General features: G+C 34.9%; 1 protein-coding gene across 1 annotated transcript in view; it reads right to left on the bottom strand.

Moving 5' to 3' along the window:
- Positions 1-567: 567 nt before the first annotated feature.
- Positions 568-20,861, bottom strand: part of LOC129000219 (homeobox protein otx5-like) — a 41,078-nt gene continuing 20,784 nt past the window's right edge. The window contains exon 4 of the mRNA XM_054427174.1: positions 568-1,202. Within this exon, the coding sequence (XP_054283149.1) occupies positions 672-1,202 (531 nt within the window). The 3' untranslated portion in view covers positions 568-671. The remainder of the gene's footprint in view (positions 1,203-20,861) is intronic.

Here is a 20,861-nt window from a genome sequence, read left to right as displayed (position 1 = left end):
ACATCGCAAATAACATTTGGCAACTTACATCTAGCGCTTCATAGAAGTATCACATCAAAACAATTGTTTACACGCTATCTTACAAAATATAAGAATTAAAATTAGGCCTATTTATAAATAATTTTCGAACTTAACTATATCCCACTTTTCTGTCGGCCGTCTTAAATTACAATATGTACAATTATTGTGTGATTTGAGGGTCACTGACGAAAGATTTTGAAGTCATACATTTGATTGTTATAGTCCCATATATAAATTAGGAATTCTTTTAAATTTATTAATTAATTCAAATAACAACTTTTTATAAATAATGAGGAACTATAAAACTATAGTTAGAAGGTAAAAGAAATAAAAATCCACCTCGTACAGTCTGATGGATAAAACAAATTTGAGCGTAATTTAACAAAACATATCCATTATATAATACAACATTGCTTTTCACTATAAGTATAAAATAAAACTTTTTTACTATAAAATAAAACAAGCTAAACACATAGTTTACTAAAAATTAAGAACACTATTATTTCATCTGAGATTAATAAATCAGATAAGTCAATTTATGTGAAATTGAAGGATTACAATGTTTGAACTCGAATGGAAAAATCGCATTAAGTTGATATCCAAAACGAAACTCTGTCAGTGCACCCTCAGGCCTAGACCATAATGTTCGTCTACCCTAAATACTCCGCACTACAGTCCGACCTAGGTTGGTAGTGTTGATGGTAGTGTCCCGTCGACTCATACCCGCCCGAGCTGGCAGGATAGTAGTGGTGGAAGCCGGGGTGGGTGTTGTTCTGATGATGGGATGGTCCCGCTGGGAAGTACTCATGGCCGTAGTAGTAGTTCTGGGAGTAGTTAGACCCTGAGGAACCCCAGTAGTATTGCGGGACATCCTGGGAGTACCCGGGTGTCAGAGGTGGACTGGGGGTGGTTCCGGAGGAGGGTGCGCTGCTCCCGCCCGCGGGGGTGCCCGAGGCCGCTCGCCCTGGCGCGGGGAACGTCACCGGAGAACTGCAGGCCTTCAAGGAGCTCAACATCTTGAGACTGTCCGGCTCCGGCTTGATGTCCCCTGGCGAGTCACTGTGGCTGGGAGACTTGGATATCCTCTTGGGTACCCGGGAGGTGGGCTTGGAGCTGACGGCCGGGCCTGGGTTCGTCTGCGCTTGTTGTCTACACTTGGCTCGTCTGTTCTTGAACCACACCTGGAAACACACAATTATGAAAATATCGTTCAAAATCAGTGTTGAGCAAAATAAAAATCTTATGGAGAAAATTTTGAAGTTTATAATCACTATTACTTTTATGAGTGATTTGATCTCTAACATTTCTCTAACTCAAAACCAAAACCAAAATTTAACTTTGCAAATAGTACAACAGAAGCATTCTTAGTTTTCGATAAATAAGCAAACTTTTGTAAATTTGAAACAATAAACTGGAAAGCAACACAACTAAGCCTAAGTACCGGAATAGTCATAGTGTTCGCTTTCAAATATGAAGGTAGCTGGTTTGATTGCACATGATCGATTTCAAATCTAGAAGCCAAATTCCATTCAATAATAATTTGGAGACGCTATAAGTAAGGGTATAAAACAATAAAAGGACAACACCTTCACACATTTGTGGTAGGTATGATTTCAACTCAATAAAATCGCCAAGAAAATATGTAATTGAACTTGCACCAACTGATTAATTATTGTACAATCACTAGAATGATCTTGATCAAATACTTTGACCAGAATCAACTAAAAAACATCCAACAAATATATTTTTGTACAGGATTGTGTTTAAATTGATCAATATAACCAATTCACTCAAAATTGTATTTTAAAACTTGACGTAACTCCTTCACCTTACATTATATTTGCAGAATAAATTGGCTGAAGTAGACAATCTATTATTCTCATCACAAATCACGCCCCAGTCAGGGTCGGACCTCCCCTAGAGTATTCAAATGAACAGTTCGTCCCTTAAGGGTCACCCATCAATTATTTTGTTTTCAGGACAAGCGCTTCTATCGGTTTATCTTACAGCCCCTGATTAGTTCAAATATTTACTCCCGCCTTTTTGTGGTAAATTAGTTTAGTAAGTCACTTTTCGGTTAATTAGGTTTTTCGTAAAAAACTTAGTTTTATTTTAGGGTACAACAATCGTTTTACATGATCGCAACGTTTGGAAAATCCCAAAGTGTTCAAAGTACCACCGAAATGAATAGTTTTGGAAAATGTTACCTAACTAGATATTGTAACTGTAAATTCGGAGAATAATCTGAGACTAATTTGAGAATAATCTGGAACCTACAAATCTATGTATGCTTATTCGAACACACTTTATAGCCATGTCATTAATTTATTAGCGAATTTCCCTATAGCGAAGTAGCTTACTTCAGCCGTAGGTGGCACGGTAAGACTAAGGCCTGGGAACGATTTACTTTTTCATCTTGATGTCCCCAGAGGCCAAAAACACCATTCGTTCAAATTTTTATATATGTATATATACGTCCGTAAACGCGATAACTTGAGCAATTTTTGTCCGATTTTGATGAAATTTGGTGTAAAAAGGTGTAAGGCGGGATAAACTTGAATGAGTTCGCGAACCAGCATGATCGGACCATGGGAACGGGGGTTTACGGGAGGTTTTATGGGGTAAAAAATGGGGTTTCTCATTTTTGACCCTCAAAACACAAAATTACCCAATTTCTCTCTAAACCCTTTTAAAGAGCTTAAAAATACAAATAATTTGGTATATCAAAGTGTTTTCATACGATTATTGGTAACGAAGAAAATTAAAAAAATTGTAAATTTAAAATTTACATGTTATTCTTATGGAGAATATTGTAAACTGTTGTATTTTGCTTGTTTATGGATATATTTTGATCAAACTTGGCAAATTTATTTATTTTACACTAAGCTATTAATATTTTACTAAAGATACACTTTATTAGTTTCCTGGTGGCAGCAAACCTAGGTACTCATTAAACCTAATTTAAATAAATTTAATTGAAAATCAATTCAGACAAATGGAAATTCGCTTAGTCGGCAGGTTTGCTGCGGCGGGGGTATTTTTGTACTCTTTATTGTATTGAAAATATAAACATACAGGTAATAGCTTATTACTTAACAAGGTAAGCAAGGTTGATAAGGTCTCTAATTGCAGCATCCACCTACTTGTCACACAAACATAAACCCAACTGCGTTTGTCATTACAGTATCAGCATTTGATGATCACAGATTTGCTGAGTCGACTATCGCTGAGTACGGAGCCGGTAATGACTCGAAACGTTCCTCTGACAAAGCTAGTGCAGCTCTTTATTAATTAAATGTAGGGCCTCACATCAAAGGCCAGTAATCCCTGTACTAATGGGGGGCAAACTGCAGAGGGTTGTGATTCGCTACTGTGCCACAGGAAACAAAACAAGACTCCTTGCCTGTGACGGGATTAGGGAAGACATTGTACCCCCCCCCCCCCAGGGAACACCTGCCCCCACCCCTGCGCGTTTAGGGATGAAAAGACTGAATATAAAAGTATAAAACATTTACAAAGCTTTGCTCTTTCCTGGGTGGTACTTATCTGTGTAAATTATACTTGTGTAATTTAAAATAATTTACTTCTCAAACAATTGTTTAACGTTTTGCCCGATTGCGTGCAGGTTTCGTACAGTAAATAAAAGTTGTTGACGTAATTATTGCATTTGATCGGATGGATTTAGTGATTAGTTAAGGGGGGGGGGGTTAAAATGCAATCAATAGCTGTAGGATAAAATGACTTGAATACTGCATTTAGATCAAACTGTTTAACTAGTTAAAGATTGCAATATATTTTCTCAATTCGGTGTTATAACATTTTTTGTTGGGAATATAATCAGAAAATATGTAATTTATTGTATATTCATAAAAATAATTAACTAATTTTAATGTAAAATCAAACTGAAAATAGAGTCAGTGTAGCATTGTCAGCTCTGAAAACTCATGAAATCCAATGTGCTTATTTATCATGGAAATATAATGTAAAGCTATTAAATTCGCTTAAATTAAGCTATTAAATTAGTAATTACTGTGTCCACTATGATTATATTTTCTACACATTTTAAAGGATTTACATTCAATGTCTGAGACACGTATTTTTATTAGAAGATTGATAGAAGAGTCCGTTGCTGGATTGTTTTACTTGAACTCAAATGGTCATAAAGTTATAGATGATCGAAACACTAAAAGTTGTGAACTGAAGGAAAAAGTTACCAAATCTTTTCCTTGTAAATTCAGAGAGGGTAAAACTCACAACGCTTACAACTATTACAAATATGTTACGTCACAAAGTACCTATTTACCAATCTGAACCCAAAAACAGAACCATATGTTTTGCACATCCGCGATGCCACTGCGTAGATACGCTATACGTCGCGTGTATTTTAACACTCCATACATTAAGTTAATCCCCCGCGCTACCGGCCGACGCTTCTGTTTTGGGGCCTATTATTTTTACTTAGGCTGAGTTAAGGAGAGATTCGACTTAATCCCCGTTAAATATATTATGTAATGCTTAACAATGAAGAGTGGCCGGGCCAAATTTATGATCCGTGGGGCGTGGGCTTGACTGATGCAAAGGTTACTTGTTGTTTTATGGAGGTAATAGGTTACTTTTTGGGAAACAGGTTTTGTAGCTGTTACTTTGTCGCGGTTTGATTTCCCTTGAAGTTTTAACGGGTATTTTTGTAACAGGATTTAATCTATTGTATTCTGTTAGTGTTATGACTTATGAGTAATGTACTAAAGAGCGTTACCTGAAAAAAATACTATGTAATTATTTGTAGAAAGCTTCTATGAAATTTTTTTGGCAGCGGATTTAAACAACGTTAAATAAATGGATGCAAACATTATTCAGCTAACCAAAACTAGTCACTTTAAAGGTTTTTAATAATTTTACATTATACGTTCCTTATTTTGTGATTTACGTAGCATTTATGTGCACCTAAGCTCCAATCTGTGATCGATATTTTCGTAAGCATGTCCTAACATTTTATAACAAAAATTTTAACTTATAACACGATAATTTAGCATCTAAAAGCATGTGAATTCAAATCTCAGTAAAGTAAAGCAATGCTTTATCTTGAACCCTTTATGTTGTTCAGATTCCCTTTCATTGTTCTTCTCTGCCAATGTCCACCAGCTCGATAACCCGGCTTATCCGTTTAGGAAGTAAATTCCAATAAAATCCCCTTAGATCAAACAACCCTAATCGACTCAACTAAGGGCTGTCAGCAGACGACGCTAATCAGCTGATCATTGATAGTAGTTATCACGTCATTAGATACGCCCTACGCGGGTAATCGCGCGGCTGCAGAAAGGGCGCCAATCAAATGAAGGGCAGAGAATGTAGAGATTAGGACAAGTGTAAGGGCCTAATTGGAGGGTGTATAACAGGTAGGGAATTATTGTTGAGTATAAGCGGGCTGGAGATTGTGAGATAACTAAAGGGTGCTCACAATGGAGAGTTTTGATTTAAGAAAATCAAATCCACCGTGGCTCTTTTTGAAGCTTTTTGTGCATTAAGTTAATTAGCCGCGTGGGCAATTAAGTTCTAGCCATAGTTGAAGAAAAATTGCACAAGCAAACAACATCTATGTAATGTTAATTTATCATTCTGGATACTCATTAAGATCTTATATGGCAACAAACGCTTCAATCCTTCCTCTTAAATAACACGTAATCTACACTGAATGTAAAATAATAAACGAAGCAGCTAAAATATATATTTACGAAGCCCCTTTAAAATATTCATTGAGAGTCTTCATCAGTGGTAGCCATATTGGATTTTAGCCCCATAAGAGCAATGTTAACTTTGTAACATAATTTCTAAAAACCCTGTTGTGATAAGATAATTATTGAGGTGTTAAAATTATGTCCTCTAGGGAGGGAGGATTCCTGTTTTCTCATTTTTTTTCTCCGCTTAATAAGTTATTGATAATTAATTTAGCCTTTAATTAAATAATTTATTAAGACAAGAAAAAAACAAATATTTTAAATATAATGTCCTCGTTCCCTAGTACTCTATGTTATAAACCTAATTATACATTTTCTAAACTATATCTTTATAAATAACACCGACATGCTACTTCAAATGATTGTACGTTCTGTCAAATTTAGCATTGCTCTTATGGGACTAAAATCCAATATGGATACCACTGATGAAGACTCTTAGCTTCAAAAAATGTATATGTAGTTTCAATCACAAATCAAAGTTAAGTGAAATGGCTCGACTAATTAATGTTTTGAACCTTCCTGAATATATAAATATGTTTCCATGATTTACACGAAATCGTAATGAATACAACCACCAAAAATACTTTGACATAGCTTAATTTTGTATCCCAAAATAAATATACATGTACATACATGTACATATAAATAAATATGTAAACAAAATTTCTGATGAAATTTAGGGTTTTAATGCAATGCATATAAAAGACACACGAAACAAATAGCAGTGTTATCTTTGTTAATTATCGAACTACAAAATGTTTTACTGGTTTTGACATAGCATTTTAGAGTCAAGGAATTGATTTATGAGATGTTTCGCACCCACTCCATCTAACAACATCCCAAGAGTCTTAAATTATGGAAGTCAAGTGTTAAAAGTAGTGGTGAACTGGTGGACCTATCGCGAACAGCTGTTTTGAAGATAGGGGCGGAAATGGCGTAGTTATAGCAGATTTCCGGTGGTACGTCACTTCTGACGTTTTGTATAAAATTAGCGTACGTCGTCACAAGTGCAGCAAGCAGGTGGTAACAGGATACAGGTGGTAGGAGCTGGTGGTAATGGATAGGGGATGAAACAGCTGTCTGTACAGTAGTGTGTTTAAATAGCTAATACTTGTTCGTTTGCAATTGTCTTAAATGTATTGGGAATATCAACCAACAGCTACACCAAGGTTTTAACAAAACACAGCTTACATGTAGACAATAAATTGAGTTAAAATCATATTGTCGACGGTAACATTTAACAGTAGCCTACAGTATTGTACTAGTGCCCGCGGCGGCGTGGTGCAAGGTTGTGTCACCGGCCGCCGTGAATTAGGCTGAGGCCGCGAAGGGAAAGTGAGCGGGCAGTGGAACAAGGTCAAATGCCCCTACTCAACCTCCATGTGGATTTGTATCCACAGTTCTACAGTTTGCTTTCGGACATAGCGGCGGAGTGTTGTACGGTCCTGGGTCTATCGTTTGCATCGTTGATGCCATCGTAATACTACACCTCGATTGACTCAACAACACAAGGTATTGTAAAAACCAATTTTAATTTATATCTTATGTTAGATAGTCGCAGGTTAGCTGTTTGTGGTTAAAAGATGTTTATACAGAAATACGTTCCAAAATAGTAGATATATTTTCCCCATGTTAGTAAATATTTGTTGGTCTTAAAAAAAAAACTTAAGTAGTGGTGTATTACGGGTACTGGAGACCGTGACGTAAAAAATAAAGTAAAATTAAATATCGTTTATATTTTGTTAAACAGTTTGACAGATCAGACTTTGTGGTCAAAATATGTTTATATAATGGAGTCTTTAGAAAGACTGTTTTTTTTTTAAGTGAATTATACCCAATTCCATGTGTCCTGACTTGTGCGAATCAAATAAATTAGTTTGCCATCTTCAACGTCAGGAGGCTTTGGCACATTTAATCGTGTCGGAAAGCAAACCTCTAAAAACTTGTTGTCATAAAAGAAAATAAACGTTTTACCATTTTCGTTTTGTCTTTGTTCTACTAATTGATAATGTTTGTTTTGTAACAGATATTTAAATGTTACTTTTTCTGTTTCTATTGGACTTACTAGTTGAGGAAGCTTCATTTCTTGACATATGGCTTCGGGTGATAATTGATTAGAATAATTTGATCCTGATGCATTCCAATGTAGTGGTAATTTAATTTGCTTCTGAAACTTTAGACGTAGTGACATTGACTTGCGAAAATTGCTAGTTTTAGTAGTAGTAGATTTCTTTAAATCTTCTTTTATTCTCTTTAGTTTATCTTGTGTGATTGTACTTGGCTTATCCATAGTTAACATCAGAACAGAGCTAGCATATGTGAACAGTCTTCGTTGAAGGTTCGACACTGAATGATGTGATGTTGGAGGTTTGGAGACTTCCTTACTTAGTAGGTAGAATTACCCGACAGTAGGGAAATTTACCCGCGAAGCAGGGTAAACCTCCCAACCGACCCCCTCCCAACTGGCTCGCGGATAAAAGTAGCGGCAGCGAACGGACTGTAGTCAGTCTCACCCAACTGGCACAGCTGACTGGTTGAGTGTAGACTGACTGACTTTTGATTAAAACCTTTCGTTAGATTTGGCCAATCTAACTTAATGTTTTAGTCAATAGCATGTGCTGCATGTTGTTTTTTTTAGCTTGTATCTTAGATGGTTTTACTTTATGGAGTGCATCGTGTCTTTAGTACTTGAATTGCGCAGAGTGTTGTATTTTTCTAATCATGTGATATTTCAGCTAACAAAGGAAAAAGAAGTCCTCCATTAAAATGAACAATCTTTTGTGACTGTAAATATTCTATATTTAAAATTTAAGTTGACCATTTTGTAATTAGTTGAGAGGTCCAACGGCCTGCATACTATTCTGCATTTGGTTAAATTAAGTTTTAAACTTTTGTTGTCATTGGTAGTTTACTTATGTCAGCTAACAATGAAAACTTTCTTGTGACTATAAATATTCTATCTTTAAAATTTAAGTTGACCACTTTGTAATTAGTTGAGAGGTCCAACGGCCTGCATACTATTCTGCATTTGGTTAAATTAAATTTTAAACTTTTCGTTGTCATTGGTAGTTTACTTATGTCAGCTAACAATGAACCCTTTCTTGTGACTGTAAATATTCTATATTTAAAATTTAAGTTGACCATTTTGTAATTAGTTGAGAGGTCCAACGGCCTGCATACTATTCTGCATTTGGTTAGATTAAATTTTAAACTTTTGTTGTCATTGGTAGTTTACCTATGTTAGCTAACAATGAACACTTTCTTGTGACTGTAAATATTCTATAATTAAAATTTAAGTTGACCATTTTGTAATTAGTTGAGAGGTCCAACGGCCTGCATACTATTCTGCATTTGGTTAAATTAAATTTTAAACCTTTGTTGTCATTGGTAGTTTACTTATGTCAGCTAACAATAACACTTTCTTGTGACTGTAAATATTCTATATTTAAAATTTAAGTTGACCATTTTGTAATTAGTTGAGAGGTCCAACGGCCTGCATACTATTCTGCATTTGGTTAAATTAAATTTTAAACTTTTCGTTGTCATTGCTAGTTTACTTATGTCAGCTAACAATGAACCCTTTCTTGTGACTGTAAATATTCTATATTTAAAATTTAAGTTGACCATTTTGTAATTAGTTGAGAGGTCCAACGGCCTGCATACTATTCTGCATTTGGTTAAATTAAATTTTAAACTTTTCGTTGTCATTGGTAGTTTACTTATGTCAGCTAACAATGAACCCTTTCTTGTGACTGTAAATATTCTATATTTAAAATTTAAGTTGACCATTTTGTAATTAGTTGAGAGGTCCAACGGCCTGCATACTATTCTGCATTTGGTTAGATTAAATTTTAAATCTTTGTTGTCATTGGTAGTTTACTTATGTCAGCTAACAATAACACTTTCTAGTGACTGTAAATATTCTATGTTTAAAATTTAAGTTGACCATTTTGTAATTAGTTGAGAGGTCCAACGGCCTGCATCCTATTCTGCATTTGGTTAAATTAAGTTTTAAACTTTTGTTGTCATTGGTAGTTTACTTATGTCAGCTAACAATGAAAACTTTCTTGTGACTATAAATATTCCATCTTTAAAATTTAAGTTGACCACTTTGTAATTAGTTGAGAGGTCCAACGGCCTGCATACTATTCTGCATTTGGTTAAATTAAATTTTAAACTTTTCGTTGTCATTGGTAGTTTACTTATGTCAGCTAACAATGAAAACTTTCTTGTGACAGTAAATATTCTATCTTTAAAATTTAAGTTGACCACTTTGTAATTAGTTGAGAGGTCCAACGGCCTGCATACTATTCTGCATTTGGTTAAATTAAATTTTAAACTTTTCGTTGTCATTGGTAGTTTACTTATGTCAGCTAACAATGAAAACTTTCTTGTGACAGTAAATATTCTATATTTAAAATTTAAGTTGACCACTTTGTAATTAGTTGAGAGGTCCAACGGCCTGCATACTATTCTGCATTTGGTTAAATTAAATTTTAAACTTTTCGTTGTCATTGGTAGTTAACTTATGTCAGCTAACAATGAACACTTTCTTGTGACTGTAAATATTCTATATTTTAAAATTTAAGTTGACCATTTTGTAATTAGTTGAGAGGTCCAACGGCCTGCATACTATTCTGCATTTGGTTAAATTAAATTTTAAGCTTTTGTTGTTATACCTAAACACAGACTCTTTCCTCACTACAACAGAAGGAGAGATAGAGCATGTTTGCTCCATCTCTTCTTTTGGTATTATTTTAAATGACCTTGACCTACTTACAGGACTTTGAAAATATCTTGGAAAAAATATAAAAACGGTAGTAATTGATCTGCCTTGTATATGTTTGAATCCGACCGGGCATATATTCTAGCTAGGGACCTACTATCGCTAGTTAATTTACATAAGCAGGTGCAGCGTTGTTCTACCCCCACCACTCAACCCGAGCGTATAAAAGGGCTGCGAGCAGACGGATGATTGTCAGTCTTGCACAACCGGTGAAGCTGACCGGATGGGCAAACTGGCTAAAGACGAGACCCTTAGTTTAGAGTTGGTACCACTCTAACCTAAGGTTCTTGTCACTTAGTAGTTATTTTAGAAGCATGTTGATTGTAGTATTTGTTGGCTTGTAGTTAGAGGGTGTTTTGCGTATTTGTATCTTTGGTAAGGGTGTTGTATTTCTTAATTATGTGTTGTTCTATTTCAGGTATCAAAATAATAAAGTCCCTATTAGTAATTTTATTTTCAATTTGAGTTGATCATTGTATGTTACAAAGTTCTAAGTGACATTAGTAAGTTGAAAACGTTCACACAAAACAAAAACATGAAACCAATAGTAAATTCATGACATAGAGTTCTCTTTGACATACACACATTTTTATGGGGACAGTTCGTTGACTGCGCTGCTCCGGCTATTGCTAATGAGTCTTTGATCAATACCATGAGGACAGTCCTTTGGCTGCGCTGCCTCTGATCAAAAAGACTGATACATTGGTCTTTAGCCAATTCAGACTTACACACAAACATGAAAATAAAACAAACACTAAGTTCCCCCACTACAACAAAATGAGATAGATGACATTCACACCTTTTTAAGGGGACAGTTCGTTGACTGCGCTGCTCCGGCTATTGCTAATGAGTCTTTGATCAATACCATGAGGACAGTCCTTTGGCTGCGCTGCCTCTGATCAAAAAGACTGATACATTGGTCTTTAGCCAATTCAGACTTACACACAAACACGAAAATAAAACAAACACTAAGTTCCCCCACTACAACAAAAGGAGAGATGGAGCTTATTTTTGCTCCATCTCTCCTTTTGGCATTATTTTGAAATGACCTTGACCTACTTACAGGACTTAAAAAGTTTCCCTTAAAATACATAACAAACACTAAGTTCTCCTATTACAACAAAAGGAGAGATGGAGCCAATTTTTGCTCCATCTCTCCTTTTGGCAATATTTTTAAATGACCTTGACCTACTTACAGGACTTAGAAAGCTTCCTTATAGTACATTATTGGGAACCGAGAACAGTTCTTTTAAGTTAACACCAACGGACACAACATTTCCCCTCCAACCACAAGCTTCCCCCCTCCACCCACAAGCTTCCCCCCTCCACTTGAGTTTTGCTATAAAAGGAGGTTTGCTTCGCAGGCAATCATCATTCAATGGTCTGAAGTAGTCCTAGCTAGGTGAGTCAGCTCCAGTTACTATTCACTGTTTCATTTGCTATCATGGCTTACCTTAGAATTCCCACTAGACCCTCGAAAGTAGTTTCTTCATCTTCAAAGTCTCTTCCTCGATCTATTTTAATTTCATCACATGCGTCAGATCCAAAATCGGTTCTTCGAGAAATACTGCAGTCAGAAGGTGCAAGTCCTGGAGCAGAAGAACAATACACCTTCCGGACCAGTGGTGATCAATCTCCTCCGCTGATAGAAATATTGTCTTCATCTTCATCATCACAATCAAGCTTGTCTTGTTCATCTACTTCGGAGTCAACCTCGTCTGATTCATCTGCATCTAGAAGCTCTTCCTCATCCTCTGACTGCACTGTTGCTGATGTTCTACTAACACCTACTGCCACTAGAACTGCATCTCCACCTCCAACTTCTACACCATGTATTTCTTCCTTAACAACTCTACATTTACAATTCACTATCCCACCACCCATCATATCCCCCTAAACGACTCCCTACCAGCCACTTCCAAATCCTTTGGCCACTTACACACTTCTCCTTCAGATAAGTGTAAACAATTAATTGCTGACAGGAGGAGAAAATTTGCACACACCCTCTCCAAGTGTCGATATGTTTTTAAAAAGGGTGTTAGTAAGGGGGAACACTGTGAAAAGGTTTGTGTTTTGAATAGTGATATGTGCTCCATTCATTCAAAACACAATAAAAGCACAGAGTCTTCCAATAAAATTAAAGAACTTCCCAAAGCAATCCGGGTAAGAAGAATGAAAAGGTGTACGAAATATTTCTTTGTCAGATGTGTATGGTTTAATAACATCATTATAAAACGTAACGATACAGGAGAGCATTTTTCTATTAGATTACCAAGAGATGTTGTAAACCCTGAACATCCGAAAAGAACTGACTACCTTATTCGGGATGCTAAAGGAAGATTGTCTTGGAAATCTTCAATTTCCAAGATCAAAAAGACACAGTAATTTTTTCCTTTTAACATTTTACATTACCAAAGATTAACACAGTAAATTCAATTTTTCCAAATTCTTAAAAAAATGTGTGAGCAATTTGTTTGATTCTGATACATCATTGTGTAAAAAAAACATGGTGCAGAATTAAACGAATTGTTCACACAATTTTTTTATTACGTTACAATGACCTTGACCCACTTCTTAAACTTAGAAATTTCTGCAATATTTTAAAATAATGAAAATATCAATTTCCCCCACTACTAAAAGTAAGGTGGTTGGTTTGAACCCAACCCTCACCCCCAACCAGTACATAAAGGTATAAAAAACGTGAAAATTGAAGAATAGCCTGTATTTGCGTTAGATTATAAAAAAATTGGGGATTTGGGGTGATGTTATTAATTTAATAGTAGTAGTAGAGGGGAGAGAGGGGAGAGAGGGGAGGGAATAGTATAAATAGGGGTGGATGTTCACACCTTTCATCAGTATGCTGCTGCTTCTTGAATAGAGAACATCTACAACATGCTACGCTGCGCCATTTGTCAAGCCACATTCGAGGATGAAATAGATCTTCTACTTCATGAAATAGTCGATCATCCTACAAATGAAGAGGAATTGGAAGGATATCAAGACTTGATTGAAGAATTGAATAAAATAGGACAAGGAGAAGAAGAAGAACCGACACCATCTACTTCAAGAGATCGAGGAGAAGAAGAACCAAAACCATCTACTTCCATGCTACGCTGTGCCATTTGTCAAGCCACGTTTGAGGATGAAATAGATCTTCTACTTCATGAAATAGTCGATCATCCTACAAATTATGAGGAATTGGAAGGATATCAAGACTTAATTGAAGAATTGTATAAAATAGGACAAGGAGAAGAAGAAGAACCCAAACCATCTACCTCAAGAAATACAGAAGAAGAAGAACCAAGACCATCGACTTCAAGAGGCCAAGAAGAAAAAGACCCGAAATCATCCACTTCAAGACCAAGTGTTATCCATTACGCACCTAAACTTTCAACTTCACCTTCAACTGCTACATCTTCAACAAATGTGGAACTACACGCTCATGCTCTACCAGGTAAAGTGGTAACACATTTCAAAATTGACAATGCCGCATTAAAACTGGAAGAATTTATGTTTAGTGCAAAAAGACTAGTTATTAAAACGTTGCAAAGTGAATTACAAAGATTAAATTTTATAAAGTTTGGACTATTGCTGGATGTTATGTTTACCAACATACAAAATGAAACATCACCTAGAGGATTTTTAACAAAAAACAGAACCATTATGTTTGCCTCAGATATTGAATCAATTGTAGATGAATGTTTTGAAGAACTTTTGACGAAATTGCAAGAACATGAAGGCAGAGGATCAGGATGGACTGTATTCAACATATCGGGCTTGGATGTAAGAGTGCATAAACACGGATATGGAATGAGAGGTAGTAGCTATATTCCTCTACCCAAGAAAATTGCTAAAACTCAATCTTGTGTAAATGTACAAAATAATGATAATGAATGTTTTAAATATTCAATGTTAGTAAAATATGTCAAAAAAAATGATCCGCAAAGGGTTGGAAGAAAATATGAAGAAGTACAGCACAATTATAATTTTCAAGGAATGAGCTACCCTGTAAAAATCAAAGACATCACCAAGTTTGAAAAACAGAACCCAACTGCTTCTGTAAATATATATGGTTTAGATTCATCAAACAATGTATATCCTCTACGTATAAGTGCACACGAACTAAATAATCACACTGACTTGTTATTAATTACCAAAGGTGAAATATCGCACTATGTATATATTAAGAACTTTAACAAACTCGTTACTTCCCAGATTTCAAAGCATGGGGGATGTAAAACAATTTGTAAAAGATGTTTCTGTCATGTGAACAAATCTATGAGAAATGGAGGGTCTGAATGGTTGTTAGAACATAAAAGGTTATGCAATGGAAATGAAGAAGTTAAGATTAACCTACCACCAGCTGATAGAGCATTTGTACAGTTTAAAAATGTAGTTCATCAATATAGAATTCCTATTGTCGTGTATGCTGATTTTGAATCTACTCTACTACCGTTAGAACATCAAGAGGAGGACACATCAAGAAGAAACAAGTACCAACTACATTCACCCAACAGTTTTTGTCTACTCATCAAGTCAACGCTTTCCGAAGAATATTTACAAGATTATGGACTGACAGCTGAACCAAAAGTGTATCGTGGTGAAGATGCAGCTAAACACTTTGTTGACGAGCTGTACAATATAGCTGAAAAAGTAGAGGCAATTTATACACAGGTAAAACCTATGACACCTATGTCACCCGATGAAGTTCAAGAATACGATTTATCAACATTATGTTATTTGTGCAAGAAAACATTTACAGAAGATAATCATAAAGTGCATGACCACGACCATCTGACTGGAAGCTACAGAGGTGCTGCGTGTAACGCTTGTAACTTAAACTATAAAATTCCTACTTATATTCCAATTGTAATGCACAACTTAAGCGGTTATGATGGACATTTTATAATACCTGAATTAGGAAGGGACAATGGTAAAATTGATGTATTAGCCGTAACGATGGAAAGGTTTATTAGTTTTTCAAAAAAGGTTGGTAAAATGAAACTCAGATTTCTTGACTCCTACAGATTTATGCCTTCTAGTCTTATGAAACTATCAGAAAATTTGACAAGAGAAAATTTAATAGAAACAAGTAAAATAGTAGACAACAACAAATTGGATTTAGTTCTTCGAAAAGGAGTTTTCCCCTATGATTACATCGATGGATTGCACAGATTTGACGAGACATCACTTCCTCCACCAGAAGCCTTTACCAACAAGCTGAACAATTCAGAAATATCACCAGAAGATTACCAACATGCATGCAGAGTTTGGAACGAACTTGATATGGAAACATTAGGGGATTATTCAGATTTTTATGTTAAACTCGATGTAACTCTGCTTTGTGATGTGATGGAGGAATTCAGAAACACCTGTTTGGGAGCATACGGATTAGACCCTCTTCATTCTTACACATCTCCAGGATTAGCTTGGCAGGCGATGTTAAAAGAAACCAATTGCAAACTTCAACTTTTAACAGATATTGATATGGTGCTGATGGTTGAGTCCGGTGTCAGAGGAGGATTGACTCAAAGCGTTGTAAGACATGTAAAAGCCAACAATAAAGATCTGCCAAACTACAACCAGCAAGAGCCATCAGTTTATCTTGGGTATTTTGATGCAAACAATTTGTATGGATGGGCAATGTCCAACCCCCTTCCATATGATAACTTTAAATGGATCGACCCAGAGTCAATTGGAGATATTGTTCAAATTCAAAAACATGGTGACACAGGATATATATTAGACTGCGATTTCGAATACCCAGAACATCTACACGACCTTCACTACGATCTTCCTCTTTTACCAAAAACAGAAATTTCACCAACTGGAAAACATCCTAAATTAATGATGAATTTAAATAACAAGCAAAGATATGTAGCGCACTTTTGGACTGTACAACAAGCACTTGAATTAGGACTTCGTCTAACCAAAGTACACAGAGTTTTGGAATTTTCTCAATCTTGCTGGCTGAAACCCTACATCGATTCCAACACTACAAGAAGAGCAGCAGCAACGTCAGCCTTTCAGAAGGACTTTTTTAAATTAATGAATAATGCCATATTCGGTAAAACTCTGGAAAATAAAAGGAAACATAAAAATGTAAAACTTGTAACAGATGCTAGGAAATTGGAGAAACTTGTACAGAAGCCCAACTTTGGATCATCAGTAATCATAAATGAAAACCTTGTTGCCGTATCTATGAAGAAAACTAGTATAAAAATGGATCGACCTTTGTATATAGGAATGTCAATATTAGATATATCAAAAACGCACATGTACGATTTTCACTACAACAAGATGGTTGCACATTATGGAAGAGAGAACATAGTTATAACTTACATGGATACAGATGCTTTTATTTACAAGATAATTACTCAAGATATGTATAGAGATCTTCGCACATTTGTATATAAAGATGAATTTGATTTTTCTGACTATCCTAAAGATCATCCGAACTACGATCAGGACAGAAACAAGAAAGTATTAGGGAAATTTAAAGATGAGGCTAACGGAGTGTTACTTGAAGAAATCGTAGCACTTATATCAAAATTGTATGCTGTGAAACTACATGATGACAACATTATAAAAAAGGCAAAAGGTGTAAAGAATTTGTATTTGAAGAAAAATGTACTTTTTGAAGACTACAAGCAAGTGTTGTATGAAGATAAAGTTATAACTGCACACTTCAACACAATCAGGAGTTATAATCATCAACTGTACAGCGTGACAGAAGTTAAGAAGGCGCTCTCCTGCAACGATGACAAACGACACATCCTACCAGACCGGATCCACACACTTCCATTTGGTCACTATTCCCTTAACCCTATCGACTAATTACCTTTTCATCGTCCTACACCACTTATCCTTTCTCCTTTCCGTAAAATTGGGGGAACACAGCATTGTCCGCTGTGTTCCCCCTTTTTTACACAAGGTTTGAATGACCTTGACCTATATAAGGAGATGCAAGAAAAAATGAAAATCATTACTTTGCCAACATTGACAGTGAAAACAACATAATGGCTTTTAAAGAAAACGTTGTAAATGAGCTACACAAACCTGCAAGAGTAAACTTTCCAAGAAGAAATACAACTGTAAAAGGAATAAATGATTTGTATCAAGCAGATTTGATTGAAATGCGGCCATATAGTAAAATAAATAAAGGACATAATTATATACTTACAGTGATTAACTGTTTTACCAAAGTTGCAGATGCATTACCATTAAAGGATAAAACTGGTAAAAGCGTAACACAAGCCATGGAAATCGCTATAAAGAGAGATAAAAACAAAATGAAACATTTACAAACTGATGATGGCAAAGAATACTTTAATAAAAGTTTTTCAGAGTTAATGGAAAAATACAACATAAACCACTACTCAACCAAATCTGAAAAAAAAGCGGCTATAATTGAAAGATTTAATAGAACGTTAAAAGGAGCGATGTATAAAATGTTTTCAAACAGAGGAACCTACTTCTGGATTGATATTTTACCAATGTTAATAAGTGATTACAACAACAGGTTTCACAGAACTATTGGGATGACGCCAAATGAAGTAAACAAGAAAAATGCTAAACTTGTATTAAAAAGAATAAAGCACAATACAAAACCTAAAGTTGAAATAAAGAAGCCTAGAAAATTCAATGTAAATGATAAAGTTCGAATAAGTAAGTATAAAACGATATTTACTAAAAAATATCTACCTAATTGGACAAATGAAGTATTTACCATATACAAAGTGCAACCAACTATACCAGAAACATACATATTAAAGGATAATAAAGGCAATTTGTTACAAGGTGCGTTCTACGGACATGAATTATTGAAATCTACAGTAGGTGATGTATATCTTGTTGAAAAAGTGTTACAAAGGAAAAAAGACCAAGTTAAAGTACGATGGCTAGGTTTTAACAAAACAGAAGATTCTTGGATACCTATAAAAGACCTAATTTAACGGGAACAGCTCATTGTACCATTGGATTTCGAATAAGATGGAGATTGTGCATCATAAAGATCAATTCAACATTAGTAATATTGATGATTACACTGTTGATAACGACACAATCAACACTGGCAAACATGGTAGTTTACTTCCAAACACAGTCAGATGTATTATAAGTGGTCCTTCAAACTGTGGAAAAACTAATGTCGTATTTAATTTGATTACAAATCCTAAAGGATTGAGGTTTAATAACTTATACATATTTTCAAAGTCACTACATCAGCCAAAGTATCAATTGTTGGAGAAAATCATATCGAAGGTGTCAGGTGTTAACTTTTATAAATTTAACGCCAGTGATAAAGTTTTGCAACCAAACCAAGCTAAACCATATTCAGTATTTCTATTTGATGACGTTTCATGTGAAAATCATGATACTATTAGGAACTATTTCGCCATGGGAAGACATAATAATATCGACAGCATATATATAGGACAAACATACAGTAAAATTCCAAAGCAGCTTATCAGAGATAATGCAAATGTTATAATTTTGTTCAAACAAGATGAAACCAACCTGAAACACGTATATAACGATCATGTAAATGCTGATATGTCATTTGATAAGTTTAAACAAATTTGTGGAAAAGCATGGGCAGAAAAGTATGGATTTTTGGTCATTATGAAAGAACAAGCCATAAAAGACGGACGATATAGAATAGGGTTTGATAAATACGTTCTGCTTCACTAAATATCACTATTTCAAATCAACACTTCGTACTGTAAACATGGCAAGTCAAGAAAAGCTCTTAAAAGAAATAAAATCACTTAGTGATTCTATTAGACATAAAAACAGAGCTCTGAAGTTAGGTATAAGCGAAAGAGAAAAGTTTATAGAATCAACGTTTAAACCCGTTACTGATCCTTTAAACAGATTAGTTAAGAATATTGAAAAACCTTTCGAAGGAGATGCTATTCTACCGATTTCTAAGTATGAAAAAGAATCAAGAGATTATGAACAATACAAACAATTTCAATCAACTGAAGAAAGTGGTGAAAGCGAAGAAAGTGAAGAAACAGAAGAAACAGGAGAAACAGAAGAAACTGAAGATTCAAGAGAAAAGGAAGGATTTTCCGCAGGTCAAGAAGAAGGATCTACTAATCCTACAAATTTAAGTACATTAAGCACAAACATAGCATTCAAAGGGAATTTGGGCAGAAAATATTTATTAAACATGTTACATTCAACACAGGCTAATCGAAGATATCACATTTATGGAGCTAGACTAGAAGACAATGGTATTATGATTGGAGACAGTAATTTGGATATTGATGAAAACGATAACATCCTTATTGGTAACCAAAAATATAAAGGTACAACAGGACTGTTTGAACTTATTTTTAAAAACAAACCTGGTAAATATACCAAAAAAGACCTATCAGTGTTTAAAAATATACTAAATGATACAAATGCACATAAAAAGCAGTATTCCAAAGATTTGCCCATTTATCGAAATCGATCAATAAAATACACAAGTGTCATAGCTGATCTTTTTCCAACACAAGTGAAAAAATCTCAACTTAAAAGAAGAGCTATATCTACAGCTGAATTAAATGTGTTACACAAAAGACCAAGAACCAACGAACCTACATCTTCAGGGAAAGGATTATTAAAAAGTCTATACAATACCAACATAATATATTATAATGATGTCAATAAGCTGGTTGATCGAATGAGATTATTACATGAAGCCATGGAAGCCGGTCATACCGGATTGGACAATGAATGGGTAGCTTTAATCGATGAACTACGAAATCGAAGGATTATTGCTTAATCATCGCATATAAAAGGAGGACAAGAATCGAGGGAACTCAGTTGAATCATGAGCGTGGACAAGTTTGGAAGGTATTCCAATTTTGGAGAAAAACCAAAATCCAATGGTAAAAGATATAGTTTACCATTAACAGCTGAAGGAGATTATAACATAAGCAGCAAACGATTGAAGTTTGTAAAAGATCCAGAAGATGATAATGATGCAATAAATTTGAAAACTTTAAAAAGTGAAAAATTGTTGAACCTACAACTTCAAAACGACTCTTATAATGCTAAGTCTCATAGAATAACAAATGTTGGTGAACCAATAGAAAACTCCGATTCCGTCACCAAAGATTATTTACTTTCAAAACTGTCAAATACTTTACAAGTTAATAATGAAGTTTACGATGTTAAAAACAGAAGAGTTACAAACTTAGCTGATCCTGTCGATAGTCAAGATTCAGTCAATAAAGGATATTTACATTCTATAATCCCTGAAAGAAAAGAAGATAGATTCTCTTTTTATAACTTTGTTATAAATGATATAGGATACCCTAAAGAAG

Source organism: Macrosteles quadrilineatus, unplaced genomic scaffold, assembly GCF_028750875.1.
Source record: "Macrosteles quadrilineatus isolate MER2022 unplaced genomic scaffold, UCM_ALF_1.0 Scaffold_8__2_contigs__length_117827958, whole genome shotgun sequence".
NCBI lineage: Eukaryota > Metazoa > Arthropoda > Insecta > Hemiptera > Cicadellidae > Macrosteles > Macrosteles quadrilineatus.
This window is presented reverse-complemented; position numbering and strand designations above follow the sequence as displayed.